The sequence below is a fragment of the Myotis lucifugus genome, unplaced genomic scaffold, assembly GCF_000147115.1.
Source record: "Myotis lucifugus unplaced genomic scaffold, Myoluc2.0 scaffold_15, whole genome shotgun sequence".
Lineage (NCBI taxonomy): Eukaryota > Metazoa > Chordata > Mammalia > Chiroptera > Vespertilionidae > Myotis > Myotis lucifugus.
The window spans coordinates 11,894,040-11,913,383 of NW_005871063.1; the positions used below are offsets into that span (position 1 = coordinate 11,894,040).

Sequence of the window (19,344 nt, forward strand, 5' to 3'; positions counted from 1 at the left end):
CGGGGAGGAATCGCGGCGCCTGCTCATCATGAACGTCAGCAGCTTCAACATCACCTACGCCAGCCGCAAGCGTCGCAAGCCCGTGCAGAAAACGTGAGTGTCGGTCCGAGCGCGTCTTCGCCGCGGGGGCTGGGCGCCCGGGCTCGCGGGTGCGGGAGGCGCCCGCCCTCCGCCCCCAAATCCGGGCGGTCTGGGGATTAGGTCCATTTCTGACCCAGTGGAATCGAGATTCGGGGCCCCGGGGAGACACTCAGGCCTGGGGTTTTGCCCTTTTTAATCATGGCATTTGCAGAGCGGCCCCGGTCCCCAGGTCGCAGGCACCCGCGCACACCCCCACCCACTTGCAGCTGCTTTCTCTCCTGTGGTCCTAATTTGTTGACAGCTCTGCTCTGCCCGTGGGGCTGGTGGATTAGCTAAGTAAACCCGCCTGGAATCCCCTTCTACTCCTTAATGTCCTCTTAGGTCAGGGTCGAGGACGGTTGTGATTCTCATTCGTGGCCGGACAGGGCGAGGTGTTGCGCGGAGCTAAAGGCGCGCCACCTGCGCGAGGGGCTGGGTGCCTCCGAGGTCCTTTCTGGGCTCCGGCCGCCGGCCTTCTGCCCGCTCTTACTGTCTGGAAGGAGTTTTGTAGCGCTCAGCGCGACCCTATCCGTGAAATGTATAGAGATGGTAGCAGGTAGGAGTGAATGTAGTGGGCAAGGCACAGTGGGGGAATTGTTTTTTGAGCTACTTTTTTTTTTGGACAGTTTATCAGTTTTGCGGTAGTTTTAGGTTCTGTAAAAGTAACAGATTTGAAACTGGGAATTAGTGAAACAGACGTTTTCAATCTTGGTAACTTTCTCTAATCCCCTTTCCCCTACTCCAAAGTTTTGTCAATTCTAATAGAGTGATTACAGATTTTTTTGTTTGTTTTGGTGGGATATTTGTGTGAGATGGCAAATACTTAAAAAAATTTTTTTTTTCAGAAAAATAAATCCATGTTTGAGACAGATTTACTTTTGTGAGTTGGCTGTATGTGCGTGTTTATTCCTATTATCTCTGAGTTAACGTTGCTTTACATTTTTCAAATTTTCATAAACAATTTTAAGAACACAAAGTTGATTCAGAGCCAGTTAGAAGCATGTTATGCACTTTGTTTAAAACTTAATTTAAATTTTAAACAAATTCAAGTCAGAAAAACAGTTTAAGATTTATATTTAAAACCACTGGTTAAAAGTTTCATTATTCTGGAATTTTATTTTTCTTTCAGAATTTTAATCTGAAGATCATAGTCCTTCAGATCTAGATTTGACATTAACAGAAGATATATATATATATATATATATATATATATATATATATGTATATATATGTGTGTGTCTATATATATATATATATATATATAGAGAGAGAGAGAGAGAGAGAGAGAGAGAGAGAGAGATTGAGATTATAATTTGAAAGTCTTATCCTGAAGTGTGCCTAACATTAGGAATACTGCCGAGTCAGCAATTTTCTCTCTTGGCAGTTCTGTGACATTGATTTACTAACTTGCATTTTGTGGAGTGATTTCTTTTTTTTTTAAACATTTAAAAATATATTTTATTGATTTTTGACAGAGAGGAAGGGAGAAGGATAGAGAGTTAGAAACATCGATGAGAGAGAAGCATTGATCAGCTGCCTCCTGCACACCCCCTACTGGGGATGTGCAGGCAACCAAGGTACATGCCCTTGACCAGAATCAAACCTGGGACCCTTCAGCCCTCAGGCCGATGCTCTATCCACTGAGCCAAACCAGTTAGGGCTGGAGTGATTTCTTATATGGAAATGTATTTGTCCAGTTTGACTTTGTTCTTGGGTAAAATTGAGAGGCATTGCAAATGTCTGTTTTATGTAGCTATTGTAATAAATTATAATATATGTATCATGGGCTTTATGTGTGTAGCCATAATACTTGAAGATCTCCCTAATGGATTTTTAAGTTACTGAGTTCATGTCAGTGTGTTACATAAGGACCTAGATGACTTTTTAAAAAAGTCAGATGCCTTATTTTTGTATTTATTATAAAGTTTAACATTCTGACTTTTAATTAACCTTTTATTAATGATTTTCCTTTTAAACATTGCATTTTCCTTTTATTTATGTAAGATGAACCTTCTACTTTATCTTAATATTTTAATATACGTCCTAAGACTTTACTATATTTGTATTTGATGGTCTCTTGTAATACAGTGTTGGCTAGTGCATTTCCATATTACCCTTATTTTATTTAGTTAGTATATGTTTGTCAGATCTTTATTGAGCACAATGCATTACTTCTAGTCATATAAATGCCTTAAAATGTCACTGCATTGCTCCATAAGAAAAGCTTAGTGTTGACATTTATAGAATCATGTGAAATTGTTTATGAATTATTTTTAACCAGAATGAAAAATGGTTAGCTTTATAATGCAGTTAATCAAAGTTCATTTTAGGAATGCAGCCATTAAAACTAATATTAAGTTTAATATTTTTTAGTTAAATTAATAGTTTGTAGCTAATGAAGTTAAAAATATGTAACATTGTCAGAAAAATACATCTTGTTTGAGCTGAAAATGCTATTAAGATTTAACTTTGATCCGTTAAGTGAAAGCCATTTTAATTTACTTAAAGAGAAAAGATGCTATAGCATACATACAGAAATGATGATATGATGCCCATTTAAATATACAATTCCATAAAAATTTGGAATTAAATACAGTGGGGCCTTGACTTATGAGTTTAATTCGTTCCGAGACCGAGCTCGTTAAGGAGCTCGTTAACTCAAATTACTCTGTCAACTAAATGCAAAAAATCTGCAGAGAGACAGCTGGTATCTCAAAAAACTCGTTAGTCGGGACACTCTTAAGTCAAGGCCCCCCTGTATGTGACAATTTTAACCTGAAGCTCTTCCAATCTTCAATTGAATTAATTAAACAAGATAACTCCCTCTAGTGGCAATTGAAATTTATCTTTATTGTAGGAAATGCATCCTAGATGTGTTTATTTTAATCCCACTGAAATATGTTGTACATAGTAGATGCTCAGTAAATGTTTCCTTTCTTTTCTGAGTAATGAAAGTTAGGAAATTAAAGGATCTGAAGCAGCCTTGCATCTGATCCATGTTCCTCCCTACCTTCAGGAAGACATTTTCATGATAACCTTAGGCATAGATTCTACTATAACTTTCCTTAAAATGTTGTTCCATACTTAACAACCCTCCTAAAAAAAAATTACTTAAATTTTGTTCTTGTTTCTTTTTTTTTTTTTTTTTGGAGATGATAACGTTTTATCCGTTTGTTTAATTATGTTGCCTCCTGGAGATAAATGAAATAGAATCTGTACCATTAAATAGAATCTGTTTTTTTCTAGTGATAATAACTTTGGATATATGTCTGTATTTTTGAAATTTTATTAATACAGATAAAGTTTTAGTGGTATTCCACTTACCATTGTATTATTTTTGGTACCGACTTGGCAAAAGGAGTGCTGAGTAAATGATTTCTACCCTTAGAAGTGCTATCAGCAGTAGTGGTGAATAAACCAGCCATCAAGAACTGGAAATGACTTGTGAGCCTTAGCTGATCCTTTGCACTTTGTTAACATACTTGTACTGTTACTATAAAACAAAAGCATTGTCTTCCTTGCTGCTTGTTCTAAGTTGCTGTTCATTCTATGTAAATCCCAGGAACCTCATTTAGATAATACCTACTTAGCTAAATAAGATTATGCAATGTTTTCCTGAAAATGTTTCATACAAATGTAGTATGATACCATTTTCCAAGTAGCCTCTAAAATAAAAGGATGTCTTTTCCGTAACATAATTTTTTCTCCACCATAAGTTTTCTTTCAAATGGCTTTATTTAGATAGCTTTTACATAGTGGCTATAGAGGCTCTTACATATTGAAACTATAAAATAAGTAAGTGAAAATGCTTAGTTATCAGTAACATTTATAAAAATGTCAGGAAGAGGAAACAATGAGATATAAATGGAAAGAGTACTAGGTCTAAACTAAAAGATAGGTCTAGTTTTTTTGTTTTTATAGATTTGGGCAAATTCTTGACCAACGTCGCAGGCTAGTCAAAACCTAAAACTAAAATGCCACTCTCACAACTAAAATTAGCAGAACAAAATCATTTTATAAAATGTAAAGACAGCTAAAGATATAAATTAAACAGAAACATAATTCTATTCTTTAAATAATTTTAGCTTACATTATCCCAGAACAATCAGTTCTCCTGTGAAACAGTAAGAGGCAGTATATGATTACGTTCTCAATTCTGGGAATGGCTCAAATGTGCTACTTCACTGGTGAATAAACTTACATAGTATATGCTTATTGATGTAAATAATTAAGACAATTACTTGCAAATCTTTAACAACAGTACTTTTTTACTTCCATACTTCTGTAAAGTTGATTTTATCTATATAGTGGTTTAATAGAACAAAAAATGACTGTTTCTTAGCATTTACTATGATACAAGCATGCACTGTGTTTTATATACTAGTACTTTTTTTAGGTTTATAATAGTATTATGAAAAGGTAATATTTCAGTTTTATAGACAGGGACCTGAGGTTCAGATTCAAAATTGTCAGGTAGGAAATGGAAAAGCTGAGTTTAAATATCAGATCCCAAAACTTGTTTTTACCAACTTCACAATAAGATTTCCATACTTAAATCCGTATATGCATTCATACCCTTCCCTCTAAGTGTCTTTTCTTATCTTACTGATTTGCTCCCTCCCTCTCTCCTTTAAAACATTGCTTTTAATGGCTGTTAGTACTCTGTTCTCTTAGTGTTTTATAATTTAACTATTTTTCTTTTTTAGGGGGAAGTTCTGTTTTTTCCAACTTTTAAATATTTTAACTAGTTTTTCAGAGAATTCCTTTAAGTTATGTGAATTTCTATGCAAATTCTTAGTTATCTCCTTAGGAAAAATTCCCAAAAATGGAGTTTGGGGGTGCAAAGGTATGCATACTTTTAAGACTGAGCCAAATATTATGCCCTGAGACATAGTGCCAAATTGCTTTGCAAAATGTTTACATCCCCATTGGTAATCTGTCCTTGCATTTTTGCCTAAAAATGTTAATTTTGACAGTTGACTTTCCATAGACAAAAAATGATGGCGTAGCTAATTGAACTTATTGTTGGGATTGTGTATGTGTGGAGTAGTAGTTGTGTGTGTGTGAAGGTTTTTCTACTTGAGATGTACTTTACATATTGATTTGTATTATATGTTTTAGTCATGTTCAGTTTGCTCATTTCTTGCTTTTTGATCTACTTAAAATATTTCTATTAAATAATACATGCAATATTGTATTCAATATTCAATAATATATATGCTATCTTCAGTAAACATGCTTGATATGATCACTTGACATTCATTATGACAAGATAATTAGTGCTATTTCCTCTCTCCTTCACCGTTTTTCATCCTCCCAATATAATGTTATCACTATTTTAGATTAAATCTACTTTCAGCATTTCATAATTTTTTAAACTGTAAGCATTATTTACTGCTCAGCTAAGTAATGTACTATGATTACACTTTCTTTCTTGTTCTCTGTTGTCATTGATATCTTCTACCTATTTTCCATCTTTATATTTATTTGCATCTGGGTTTAGCCGTCTCAGGTTTATTGGAGATAGACTTTGTGTTTCTGTCTCTTGTGATTTTCTTTCTTTTTTTAAAAAATACGTTTTTATTGTTTTCAGAGAGGAAGGGAGAGGGAGGGAGAGAGAGAGAAACATCAATGATGAGAGAGAATCATTGATCGGCTGCCTCCTGCACAACCGCCTACTGGGGATCGAGCCCACAACCCAGGCATGTGCCCTTGACCAGAATCGAACCCGGGACCCTTCAGTCCACAGGCCGACACTTTATCCACTGAGCCAAACCAGCAAGGGCTTCCTTGTGATTTTCTAAAAGAGAAGGGTACTTGCAGAAAACTAGATACTCTGACATCATGAAATCGGAAGTGACTTTACCTGTCTTCAAGACCTGATTTAGATGCTACATCACCATGAAACCTTCCCTTAGTACTCTACCTGAGCTCTTACTTTCCTGAACTCTTGAGCATCACTTTTATAGCACCTACATTATTGAGCAATACATTATGTTTGATTTTGTCCTGTTGTAGAATGAATCTCCTCCTAGTACAAAAGATATGCTTTTTAAAGATAGGCCTGTTTTTTGTGTTTGTATCTACCAGAGATTTCTAGTACCATGCACATAGTACGTATTGGAGAGTTATTCACTCCCTTAACAATTGACCACTACTTAAGACTTTTTTACTAATGTTTTAGTGATTTGGGGATAATAGGTTCATTTTATGTGGGTTTAAAAGAAAATATTTTAAAAAGTATATTCATACAGGAGGAGAAAGGGAACATTCTTATTTATTTTTTTCAGGATCATGTGAGTAACAGTGATTTCTAAGACATATTTCATATTCCCGGTTTTCACTGTTCAAGTCTGTGTTAGAGATTATATGTTGTTTGTACCTCATCGCCTCTCCATAGGTAAAAAAGAGGAAAAGGGACTAACCATCACAAATGTAGAGCCAGCAGCAGGAGAGTGGCCATAGAATTCTGACTCACTGCAGATGACATCCAGCCAGGATTCTCAGAAGTTGTAAACTCTTTTTGTCTCATAGGAGGAAGCAAAATATCCAGGTGTATTCAGCCTAACAATGGAATTTAATGTTATTTGTGCCACAGATCACCTTTCCAATATTATATTAAGCATGTAATTTATGACTATAAACATTTAGCATTTATATTCAGAGATCAATAATTATGTACTGAAACCATGGGGAGGAAATGAAGAAAGGATAGGTTTAAAAGTTGGGCTTAACTGGATGTGGTTGGTATGGTAGTGAGATTCACTGAGGAAAACGTCGATTTCCTACCTGTTGGATGGAGAGTAGTATCATAGTAGATGCAGAGAAGGAATGCCTAAGTTCTGGGAAATAGGAATGAGAGGACATCCAGGTACAGGGGCTGGAAATAAAGATGAACAAGTTATTGGTGTGTAGCCTGAAGCAGTGGGGGTGGAGTAAATCACCTAGAGGAAAAAGCTGATAAACCATACTCAGTGCCGTGATAGGTAATCTCTTGTTAGAAAATGTCCCTTTATTCTCGTAGGATAACTGAAGCAATATCTTTGCATGTCATTTGAGACTTTATGATAAATATCATTTAAAAATATAAATACAGTTACAGTAACTTTAACTGGGTTGCTAAGTTTCTCAACTTCGTTTCAAACACTGAGCACAAGTGATGAGCCTAACAGACATTTTAGACTGGGATGTGAAAAATTAAGGCTTTAAAGATAACATTCAAACTGGCATTGGGCATGCCATTGGGCCTGTCACCACCAGTACTTATAGCGTGCAGGCTTCTAAGACAGAGGCATGGCATGCAGTCAGCTGGAGTCTTGCTTTCACAACAATTTTGGTTACAGGTTGGGACAAGATTTTTGAGATTCAGGTTGAAAAAATAATACATTTTTTTCTTTGCCTGAGCAACATCATACAGTCTATTTCAGCTGACTTCTGAAATCCAATCTTACTGGGACATTTATTTATATTTCAGAGATAGTCTTTTATTTAAATAGACACTTGGCAGCATAATTTGGCATAGGTTTAAAGACAAAGCAAAAGTAAAATTACCAGCATAACCCAAGTCAAGTGTAATTGATGTAAGATTTTTATTTTTTATTATTCTGTACATCTTTAGTATGTATAGATAAGTACGAAATATTTCACAAAATAGTTCTGAATATTTCTCACAGAATCAGTGGAAAAGTATGCTAAAGCTATTACTTTAGCTTTAACAACATTGGATTGGAGATGCCAAGTCTAGGAGGTACTTTTCAGTCTTTAACTTATTTATTTCCTCTGTGCATTTAACTTTGTTCTGTAGTCTCCAAAATAGTCTACCTTGTTTCTTTGCCTTTTGGTCTTATCATTCCTCCCCCTTCATCTTTGCCTGCATCTCTTCCTCCACCTTACACCTAAATGTTGGTATTACTGAGGTGTGTGCTCAAGTCTCTCTTCTCTTTGTTTGATATACTTTGCATTGGGAAATATAGTTGTTATCCTAAGTTACAGACTCTAGTCATTTGCCCTTTCCCTACTCAATGTTTTCCTCTCCCTTACATCCTACACTTAAATTGGTCAGCAAGTGAGTTTAATTCAGTGAACATCTGAGTCTGGCTATGTACTCAGCTTTATGATAGACACAAAGTGCTGTGCTTAAATATCTCAAGGCAGTCTATACTTACTATCCTCACTATTCCTGCCTTCAGTTAGGCTCCTGTCATTTCTTTTCTGCACATTTCTGATCAGCAAACATTAATTGAGAGTTCACTCTGTGTCAGTCCTGAGCATTGGGATTACAGAAATGATTAAGTTTTCATAGCAAGAGCAACAAACAAGTATATGCAATATAGGTTACAGAAAGCTTGATTTAGGAAATGTGAACTCATGGTAAATTTTCCATTACATGCTTAATACTACGTTAGAGTTGTGGACAAGTTTGCATTGTATAAAGACTCAGTCTCATCTAGTTCAGGGTTGAATACTGCAAAGAGCCAGCATAAGATAGGCAGCAATACTACTGGGAAGACTACCTCTAAGTCTCTCTTTTACTGTTGTAATTTGTCCCTGTGTCATATCGGATTGTCTTGCTTCAATGTTTGTTTTACTCTTCTCCCCAGTGTTTCATAATCTTTACTGGAAAGCTACCAAGAGTGCAGGGCTGGATTTGATTTTTAATTTATGGGAAATGTTATCTGCACTGAATATTCCTTAATGGAATGGTTGTGTAAGACATTTGCATAAGATGCATAAGGCGCTGAAGTAGTACAGGAGAGATCCATTGTGAGTAGGTAGGGGAAGACCTTACAAAAGTGATCTAATTGAGCAGGGCTTTGAAGCTGGTGCGACAGCAGGGGAGTAGCACTATGAAAGCACTAAAGTACATACTGGCAACTGCAAGTCATTTCTTAGCTCTGGCATATAATGGACAAAGAAGGCTTTAGCTGGAAACAGTGGGGCCAGAGGAACAGTTAGGGGCCATAGAAAGATCAAGAAGCACTTTGTTAGGCTAAGGAATGTGGACTGTGTGGAGTTACTGAAAGGGTTAAATAAGAGGAATGACCTGGCGTTATATTTTAGAAAGAAGTGCTCAGAGGGGTCTGCGGAGCATTCTGTCCTCACTGTCAGCAGAGTCAGTTTAGTAAAATAAAAACACTAGACTGGGCATGCCAATCCTAGCTGAAAGCTCAAGATGACTCCAGATGCCCAAGTCCAATTTGGTTGCCATTTCTGTGAGGAGAGTTGCTGAGTCCTCTACCTTGAATGTTTTTTTCATCAGACACCCACATGGCGCATTCTTTGTTGTCTTCATGTGTGTGCTGAAACTTCACTAGCTGTCAAAACCAGCACCCTGTCACTCCTTAGTTCCTTACCTTGCTTTATTTTTCTTCTTAACACTGACAGCCCGAAACGTTACATGTTTATGTATGTATCCTCCCACTGGAATGTAAGCTTCATGGGAACAGGAGCTTTAGTGGGTTTTGTTCATGCTGAGTATTCTGTTTGCGCCACATGGTGGATGGTCAATATTTGGTGAAAGAATGTGGCCCCAACTGATACAAATAACAGGAAAGAAGCAGGGGGAAGGCCAGACTTTATAGGCATGTTCCCTGCAAAACATTGGGGGAAGGGGAGTGGACAAAGGGAAGATAGTTGCATGCCCAGAAAAGTTGGGGGACTAGCGGAGGTGCTGTCAGATCATGGGCCAAAATGGGCGTGGCCACTGGAAGGGCAGGAAGTTTTGGGGTACATAGCCCCCTAAACAGAGGAGTTTGACCTCTTATGCACTTGGCTTTGTTGGGACTCCTGTGATTCTCGGCTTGTGGGGCTCTTTTGCTCCTGCTTCCCTGCATTCGCACACACAGCGGACTAATGGACTGTAATTAGCCTGATGCTGAACTGGACCCCGCTCCAACATGGAAAGGAAACTCTGGACACTGGCTTTGCTCCTAGCTTTACTGAAACCCCACCTGTGCTTCTATGACGGGACTCAGGGAAATGGGACTTCAGAAACACAGGGATTTAATCCCATGCAAATAAAAATCACTCGTTCTCCCGTGCAGGTCTCAGAAAATTCTTTTTCTGGGGCTATTGTTAAGAACCACCTCCAGCAGCATCCAGCGGGGAAGAGGACCCCCACTTCATAAGGAACCACAGGGAACTTCCCCCTTCTCTCTCGAGCCCTATGCTTCACACGCCAGACAGGGGACTTCTCGCAGCTCACCCTTCCCCAGTCATGTCTCCTCCTGAAATCCGGTTCATCTTTCAAGATCCATCTCATATACCACCTTTTCTGTAAAAATCTTTTTTTCAGGTAGTTGTTCCGATACTTAGCTCCCATAACACTTTTGAAATATGTGGAAGAGTGTTTTTCTGACCTGCCAAGGACATGACAGGTGCAAATAAATAACAAGTGATTGATCTATAGAGAATTACTCAAGGAGGTACACAGGCATTGTAGGTAAAAATTGAAATTCAGTTGATTAATTGGAGAAATGTAGTAACTAGGTGTGACTTCAGTTTGATTATAAATGCAATGTGATTAAGGGAAAATAAATACATAGAGAAACAGTCACCATTTAATTATATGGTTACATAAACAGTCTGGAGATAGTTCTACTGACTTATTTTGTATGTATGCCATTTTACCAGTTAATCTTTTTTTGTAGAAATAATTTGAACTATAATAGAAAAAAATAGAAATAGGCAGGTTCTGAAGAAATGACATGTTAGGGACAATGTAAAAATGTTAAAATTTTGTATTTTTTATCTTTTGCATAAAGTATTACTAATTCACATATAATATTGAGAATAAATTATCTAGAAATGTTTTGATTGCATCAAATTAATAACACTACTCAAATCAATTTCTGCTTTTTAAAGATACTATCATTTGAGCTGTCAAAAATGTTTTTGTTTTCTCAATAACACTGGAAAACAGGTGTTTGTTATAAAAACACTCAAGATAACTCTTTATTCTTCTGTCAAATGGAAAGGTGCAGGCATGATCTTAAAATTACTTTGTTTGGTTTTTTAATAGCTTCTCTGTATTTCAGCATGATTGTCTAATGATCTATAAATTCACTTTTCATAGTGAATTTCTGACTAAGGCTTTTGTGTAAAGTAGTCCAGCTTCTCATTTTTAAACTCAAGTTCTACTTGTAACCGTAAGTTTATTTTCTCTCAGATGAAAATCATAACTAAATGTTGGGATGTCATTGAATTTTCTAATTGGGGCACAAATTATGGATGCTAATAAAGTAGAATTACTGACCAGTCAGAAGCAAGATTTGCCAGTAATCACAGTTAACTTCTAATATTTGTCATTCAACAAATGTAAATATCTAAAGTCAAATGTTTTCTTCTTTTAATACTGGAAGACACATTAGATGGCATTAGGACCATCTGGAGGTGCCAAAGACTTTTGAGAAGTTGTCACTAACAGGATGAAATTGTTAAATATAGGAAGCTGGGGTTTTGAATATAAGTCTTTTATTTAGGGTTGCTCTTATTTATCTGCAACATAAATGATGCCAAAATGCTTCCAGCAGATTGCAAAGCATGATTTTCACATAATTTATTACAGATTTTTTTTTCCTTTCCCTAACAATGGTTGTGTTTAAAGGAAATAAAATCCTAGTAGATTTGTTAATTGGAAATCACTGTACCACAAATGTCTGAATTATATGAAGTATGAAGTATATATGATATACTTAGTCCTATCATGGATTCATAAGCTTTTAATAAAAACATTATGAAGAATTTTACCCATCCCTTGTTTTGCTTAATTAAGATAAAGAAAGGACCATTTTGAAAGGATTTATGTAAACTGAAAGTAGACTTCAGATGTTTGTTTTATGAGAGAAATATTTGAGGAGATGCTATAAGGCAATTGAAAATTGTGCTTTATATATTTTAGAGTATTTCATGACATTTTGTTTGTTTTTCAGCATCAAGCCAATCCCAGCTGAAGGAATCAAGTCAAATCCTTCTAAGCGACATAGAGACCGACTCAATACAGAGTTGGACCGTTTGGCGAACCTGCTGCCTTTCCCACAAGATGTTATTAATAAGCTGGACAAACTTTCCGTTCTTAGGCTCAGTGTCAGTTACCTAAGAGCCAAGAGCTTCTTTGATGGTAAGACAAAAGGGTTTAATTTTTCTATAATCGCTTATAAAATACTTATGTTGAATTTGGCTGCTTCTGTGTTGAAAACTGCAAAAATTAGCCATATGTGAAAAAGTTTTGTTTATTGCTGTATAGTAAAACTTAAGTAGCAAAGCCAAATTTCTCATATTTCCAAAAGTCAGTTTTCCAGATTTATTCATTAAACAGATGCTGCCACTAAATGATAATGTGGTGTCATTCTTTGATAATTATGTATTTGGAACATATGCTCATATTAAGTATGTCAGTTTCCAGTTCCACTTATTTTTCCAATTTACTTTTTGGAAGTCTCCCTCTCTCTCTCTCTTTTTTTTTTTTTTTTGGAAAGAGTAAAACACATATTAACTACTATGGATTTCCTTCAGTATGTTTTTATAGATAGGTCATTTCATTTATCCTTTCAAAATTATGTATACTTCTGTTTTATATTAACTGTATGTTCATCTAGGAACATGTAATTAAAAGTTTTCTTTTCCACTGAAAAGGGCATTTCATTATAGGAGCTAATGGAATTGGATTTCAGTCTCCATTCAGTCAAACTAGTAAGCAGCCCCCTACCTCAGTTTACCCAGCTGCAAAGTTAGGGATTTGAGCTAGTTGATATTTGTTACCTTTTAATCATACAGTAGTTTCTCTTCATGAAGCATTTAAAATGGAAGTTTTTGTTTGAAATGTTTCAATGTGTCTTCTCATTTTAAATCATTTATTGATTTATTTTTATCTGTTTATATGTCAGAAATAGATTTTTTTTCAGGAAATGTTCAGTGTTTTAAATGTATAATGTTATTTTACAAACAGTAAAGGATTAATAAAATCTCAGTGGCCTGTCAGTGTGTCTCACACTTCAGTGTACTTACAAATCACTTAGGAATCTTGAAAGAGGAAGGTTTTTATGCAGTAGGTTTAAGTATTGCCAGAGATTTTGCATTTCTAACATGCTCTCAGATGGTGCTGATATTTCTGCCCTGGACCCATGTGCAGATACTTGAATTTGTAATTTGTGTTTAGAATATTGTGAAACAGTTATTTCCTTTTAGGTTTATATTTAGATTGTTTGATGTGTTCAATCTGAGCATCTTTTTTATTTTTTGTTTGCTTGCTATTTGTTTTTTATTTTGGATAAAAGCTATATGGTTTAATGGTTGTGATCTAGGCAATAAACATGGGTTTGAAGCTAATAATTTCTCTGATCTATATAAAAAGTCTTTGAATTTCCCGTTTTCATCTGTATCAGACCCTTCATCTTCTAGATGAGTTATGTGATACTCATTGGTGTATATTGTGTGTGTTTATCAGCTGTATAGCTATTTTATGAGAGAGTTGGAACTAGAACCCGTTTCCAGATTCCCTATATTGTTTTTCCTGACCATGTCTCAATTACTTCTCTTTTCTGGGAACCATTTACATGGCAAAAACCTGGGAATTTTTCCCTAGATCCAGAGTGCTCGAAGTGTAGTCTGCAGACAAGCAGATTAGCATCATCACCTGGGAACTGTGAGCAGTGTCAGATCTTGGGCCCCACCCAAGACCTAGGGCATCATACACTCTGATGGTGGGGCTAGATGTTGCATGTGGAAGTTTAGGAGCCCCTGTGGTTGACTGTACCTCGAGGCCACTCCAAGCTTCACAGAATGCTGTCCTGATCCCCAGCATTTCTTCACTTGCTGTGCTTATTGCTTGGCCTTGTGGTCGGGATCCAGGACATGTAAGGTGTGGTCTCTGTCTGCACTAAGAGTTAGAGAGTTAGTGAACAGTCTGGAAGCCAGGAAGGCATTAGTATTCTTTGACTCTGATAAAGATTTATTGATGTGAGTCATTTTGCCTTTTCATTTCCTGCTACTCTATAATGAGAAATCAAACGATATCTTACACAGAGAGAGAAAAAAACGTACAAGTTGTTCCCCGTTTAGAAGTAGTGGAGCAGAACCAAAGCTGCTTAGTGGATGTGTAGTCAGTGTGCTATTTAATACTTACATAATTCTTGCTTTCTAGGCTGTGCATGCATACACACATACACACATACACACATTAATATATATGTATATTTAATGTATACATTTACATACATATTTTTTTTCATGATTAGATGTGTGTCATGTTCAGTACCTCAAGGAGTTTCCAAAGAATGTCATAGTTAGCAGGCTCGTTATGGAGTTCTTAGTTGTTACAAAGGATTTTCTTAGCTCTGTTACTGACTTTATTTTTTATTCTGGTTCAGTACATTTGACAGTAGTTTCTTATTCCCCTATTTGCATCATTCCTTAATCAGTTATATTATCTTGAATTATGGGTCCTTTGCGTTCCTGGTTTTTATTGTGCTTCAGAATAGCCTGAAGAGCTTGTTAAAAATGCACATTCTAGGGCATGCCCCTTTTATGCTGATTCTACATGAGTTCTATGTTGAAATCAGGACTCTGTATTTTTAATAAGCAGCCTAGATGAATCTGAGGCAATAATTTAATATGGCCTTGATAAAACCCTGAATTAACTTTTAGAAACATGGTTTACTTTGCCTTCAGAAAGACAAATCCAAATGTACAAAATTTGAGGAAGATGACAGATGTGTTTTCTTGTGTTTCAGTGGCAAGCGTACACTAAACAGTTTCTTAGGTTGTGCCAAGTATAAGAACAGAGTTAGATGGAAGGTAAGGGGAAAAAAATCAGTAAAAAAAGGATCCCAAAGTCTTGTCCAGTGGTCTAGGATGGCAGTGCAATCTTTTGAGAGAACACAGGGTAAAATTTTAAGGTAATCCTTATGACCTGAAGGCATACTAAATGCAAACTGTCGGCAGTCAGTTTCTGTGTGCTAAAACCACTACTAGGGAAACAGTCTAGTGAGGTTAAGGGAAGCTCCAAGTGAATAACAGGATGCAAACAGGGGGTGTGTGAATTCCTGCGGAAAGAACAATATAAACGAGTAATCATACAATCTTATTAGAAAGGAAACTCAAGTTTTACTGTAACAATAGATATTTTTCCAAGAAAATACATCTATTTATTGCAAGTTTAAATAATCTAACTTGGATGGATCTTCTTAAACTTTGGGACTCTGCTATCCTGCTTAAGCAGTACTTAAAAGTTTTTAAGTACAACACTAATATTTATACATATTTAATTAAAACATTCTAAAATATAACAGAAGTGCTTGAACAAGACAGCCATTTTTCAGTTAAGGTTAGAAGCACTTCTTTGACACTATTAAATTTAAATTGTTTTATAATAAATTTTGTAATTCAAGATTGTGTTTTATTTTAAACCCAGTGTGGGTTCTGAATTCACAAAGAAGAAACGGGAAAAACATTCCTGCCCTAATAGCTTAAGATCTAGTGTCTCAGAAACTGACATAAAGTATATTTAATAATGTACATTAAATACTTGTAATGCAACATTTAAGGAGTATTTTCAAGGGAAGTAAAATACTACTTAACTGCTACTTAATAAGTGTTATTAGTTCGGGCTTCAATTAAAGACATACTTAAAGGAAATTTTGAATGTTTAATCCTTAAAAACTCTTGAACTATATATATATTCTAGGCAGTGAAGCTCAGAGAATCGTTTTTCAGTTTGTACTCTTTGCTGATGCTACAGATGACATAATCATTATAAAAATGTTATAATATAGTGCTTTATTTGGGGGGTGCACTTAAACATGCCAGATATTGCCTATTTCTCTCACTAGAATGGAAGTTCCTTAACACTATCTTAAACACTTAAAACAATGCCACCTCATAGTAGGCATTCAGTAAATGTTTATTAACTTAATTTCATTAACTTATGTCTGAAAAGCAATGTAAATTCATATTGAATATTCTAGATTGATGTGTTTAGACATATATTTCTGGGGCTTGTTTAAGATGTTAATTTTTTTTACTATCCTATATAATAATACTATATAATAAATAGGTAATATGCAAATTGACCATCACACCCTCACACAAGATGGCCGCACCCATGTCGTCACAAGATGGCCACCAGGGGAGGGCATTTGTGGACAATCAGGCCAGTAGGGGAGGGCAGTTGGGGGCGACCGGGCTTGCAGGGGAGGGCAGTTAGGGGCAACCAGGCCAGCAGGGGAGGGCAGTTGTGGGGTTGGGGGTAACTGGTCTGACAGGGGAGCAGTTAGGCATCGATCAGGCTGGCAGGGGAGTGGTTAGGGGGTGATCAGGCTGGCAGACAGAAGCGGTTAGGGGCAGGCAGGCAGGCAAGCGGTTGGGAGCCAGCAGTCCCGGATTGTGAGAGGGATGTCTGAGGGGTCCCAGATTGGAGAGGGTGCAGGCTGGGCTGAGGGACCCCCCCCCACCCAGTGCATGAATTTTGCACCAGGCCTCTAATTTCCAGATAATCTTTCTGTTTAGCCAATTTGCCATTGTTGGTTGTACCAATTAGTTTATTCTCTGTCTATAAATATCCAGATGCAAGAAATAATTTGTTTTATTGAATTGTTGCAGTCAGAGTTCTTACATGGTCTGTGACTGGCTGGATTGGACAGTGAGACATGTAGGCGTATTCAAGGACTCAAATGTCAAATCTCTATCATCTCTTTTGAACTGACTAGTATCACTTTCTCCTTTCTTGGTGCTTTCAGACTGCCCTGTGCCTTCCTTAGCCATCCTCTGTATTCCTTTGCCATCGCTTTATATTTATCATCTTGTTCCTGGGCCACTGCACCTTTTCTTCTTTGCTGGATGTTCCTTTTGTACTTCACAGCAGTCTGGCAGTCTTGTTACATTTTTTATTTTGTCAGCATCGATGGGATGTACACATAGGCCTCTGGATTTAAAAAATCACCTCCTTTGCAAATTTGAGACATGACAAGTTCAAGAATAAGGTGATAGTTTAATTTTTAATTCTGCACAGTGGACACATTCAGACAAGTTTTGGGATTAGTAATATACTAATAATAGAAATAATGTATTAATTAAAACAGAAGCTGCTTAAGTTCTAGTCATTTTTCCTCAGTAGCACTGCTCTTCTGTGTTACCTTATATTCCTCCTTGCTTATTCTTATTTTTTAAAGACTTCTCTAAATTATTATATTTTTGAAGTCTTTCTGGAGATCCTTTCTGTTTTTAGCAAATAACAGAAATCCAAAATTGCTGTTTTCTGATGTTGGCAATTAAACATTGTCAGTGCAAGTTTTCACCTCTCAGGAGAGATTAAGTCACAGCAGCAGGGAGCCGAGGACAGCTAAGTGGGCAAGTGGAGCTATGACCCGAGGAGTGTGTGCACTTCCGTGCTGGAGATGCAGACTGAAAGAGATCCTAAAATCCTTAACATCACCTTCAAACCTCACCGAATTCCAGAATGTTAAGATGATACTATCCTTGTTTAAGAATAATAATAATAAAAAGTGGAACATAAAAGGAAGAAACAAACCACAAAATGAGTATTAAACTGAAATACCTCTGAGATGGAAAACATTTACTAAGTTTAAATAACTTCATGACTGTGATCAATAATAGTTTATTAAGAGAGAGTAGGATGTGGGTAGTTACAATCCAGCCTTTGAAACTTGTTGATCTTCAGAGAAAGGGTAGGTTCCTCCTCTACTGTCCCTCTTCGTGTCAGGATGAGACAGTGGGCACTGGTCTTGTTGACCAATCTGAATAGGTAAGGTAATGTTTTATTGATAGTAAGAGTAATTTCAGCATATGAAAATTTGAATTAGAGTTCATTATCATCTTTTAAAATACTCCTCATCATATAAGTATTATGTTAAATTATTCTCCTTTTGGACAGCAATCCCCAGAATTAAAAATTTGGGAATAACTAATCCATGTTCTCTGTTGAGACACAAATATCTGAGGTAAAAAGACAGAAAAGTCTTCTTTCTATGAGACAGTAGTAGGGATCAATGGCATGCAGTATTTGATAATTTAGTAAAATATTCAGAGTAAGTATTGCATCATTTAAAATGTAATCATTAACTGTGAAATCTTTTACATCTGCCATGCTGTCTGAGTCATGGGTTATTCCGTATGACCCTTTAAAGAGCGAGATGAATAAACTTACTTTGTGGAAAGGAAACAGTTTTCCTTTCCATAAGAAACAGAAAGATGCTTTTGTGCAAATTACATTAAGTCTGACAAAAGTAAGTTTAGGGATCTGAGTTTCTAATTCCAGAATCGTGCATTTGCAAATGTCATAGGGAATAGTTTTCTGCTTATTTTGTAAACTAGGTAATGTAGGGGAAAATCTGAGTCTTGAATCATTAAAATAATCACCATTTTATAAAGTGTATCATTTGCATACTGGAATATTGTAAATCTCATTAAGTCTAAAATGCTGTGTAAGGAGAGGGTGAGAACAGTTAACATTACGTGATCTAACATTTATTCAACTTCACTGTTTATGGTGGGGCTTTGTTGACTTTATTTTAAATTAAAAATTATTTGTGCTCTCTTAGTCTTCCTTTGGTAGGTGCTTTAACAGTTCATTTCGGTTCGTTGGGTTTTTAAAACAGAGCTATTGTGTTTATTCATCTTTTGCTTGCATGTTTCCCTGGATTTCAGTCCTGTTCTGGTATCTGTAACAAGAACATTATCTTGAAAAACAAATATATATGCATGTATCTATGCCAAGAATGAGCTTGAACAAGCAGTAAAAATGAATGAAGTAAAAAGCCATTTTAAGGGTTATTTTATAAAGTTAAATGGGTTTGTATCTGTCACTGTACAAAGTGATTACTGTATTATTGACTATATTCCCTATACAGTGCATTACAGTCCCCATAACTTACTTATTTTATAACTGGAAGTTATACCTCGTATTCTCCTAATTCTAGAAATGTTCAAAGTGGGTTTGTTTGCTTAAAAGATCAACACATTTGAAATCATCAAATAGTGTTCAGTTTCATTTACCCATGGCATTAGCCTTCTTACATTGTAATTATGTATTTTTCCCCCAGAATTCAGATTGTAAATATGAAACTCTATACTATTTGTGACACCTTCAATAACTAAAATGATAAAATTTAGAGATTCTTTTGGATTTTAATTTATGAACTTTATATAATCAAATTCATGTAAATTGAAACATGGATGAATAAAAAGAATAGCATTTATATGGAGTCAGGT

The 19,344-nt window shown here is 36.1% G+C and overlaps 1 protein-coding gene across 4 annotated transcripts in view; it reads left to right on the top strand.

Moving 5' to 3' along the window:
- The first annotated feature begins 9 nt into the window (after positions 1–9).
- The window catches only part of AHR (aryl hydrocarbon receptor), a 41,658-nt gene continuing 22,323 nt past the window's right edge, over positions 10–19,344 (top strand). For all 4 annotated transcript variants that reach the window (XR_001347361.2, XM_006085050.3, XM_023750769.1 and 1 more), the window contains exons 1-2: positions 10–93; positions 12,051–12,238. Coding sequence is in view for 3 of the 4 variants with exons in the window: in XM_006085050.3 (XP_006085112.1) it covers positions 29–93; positions 12,051–12,238 (253 nt within the window). In the remaining variant the exon portion in view is untranslated. The remainder of the gene's footprint in view (positions 94–12,050; positions 12,239–19,344) is intronic.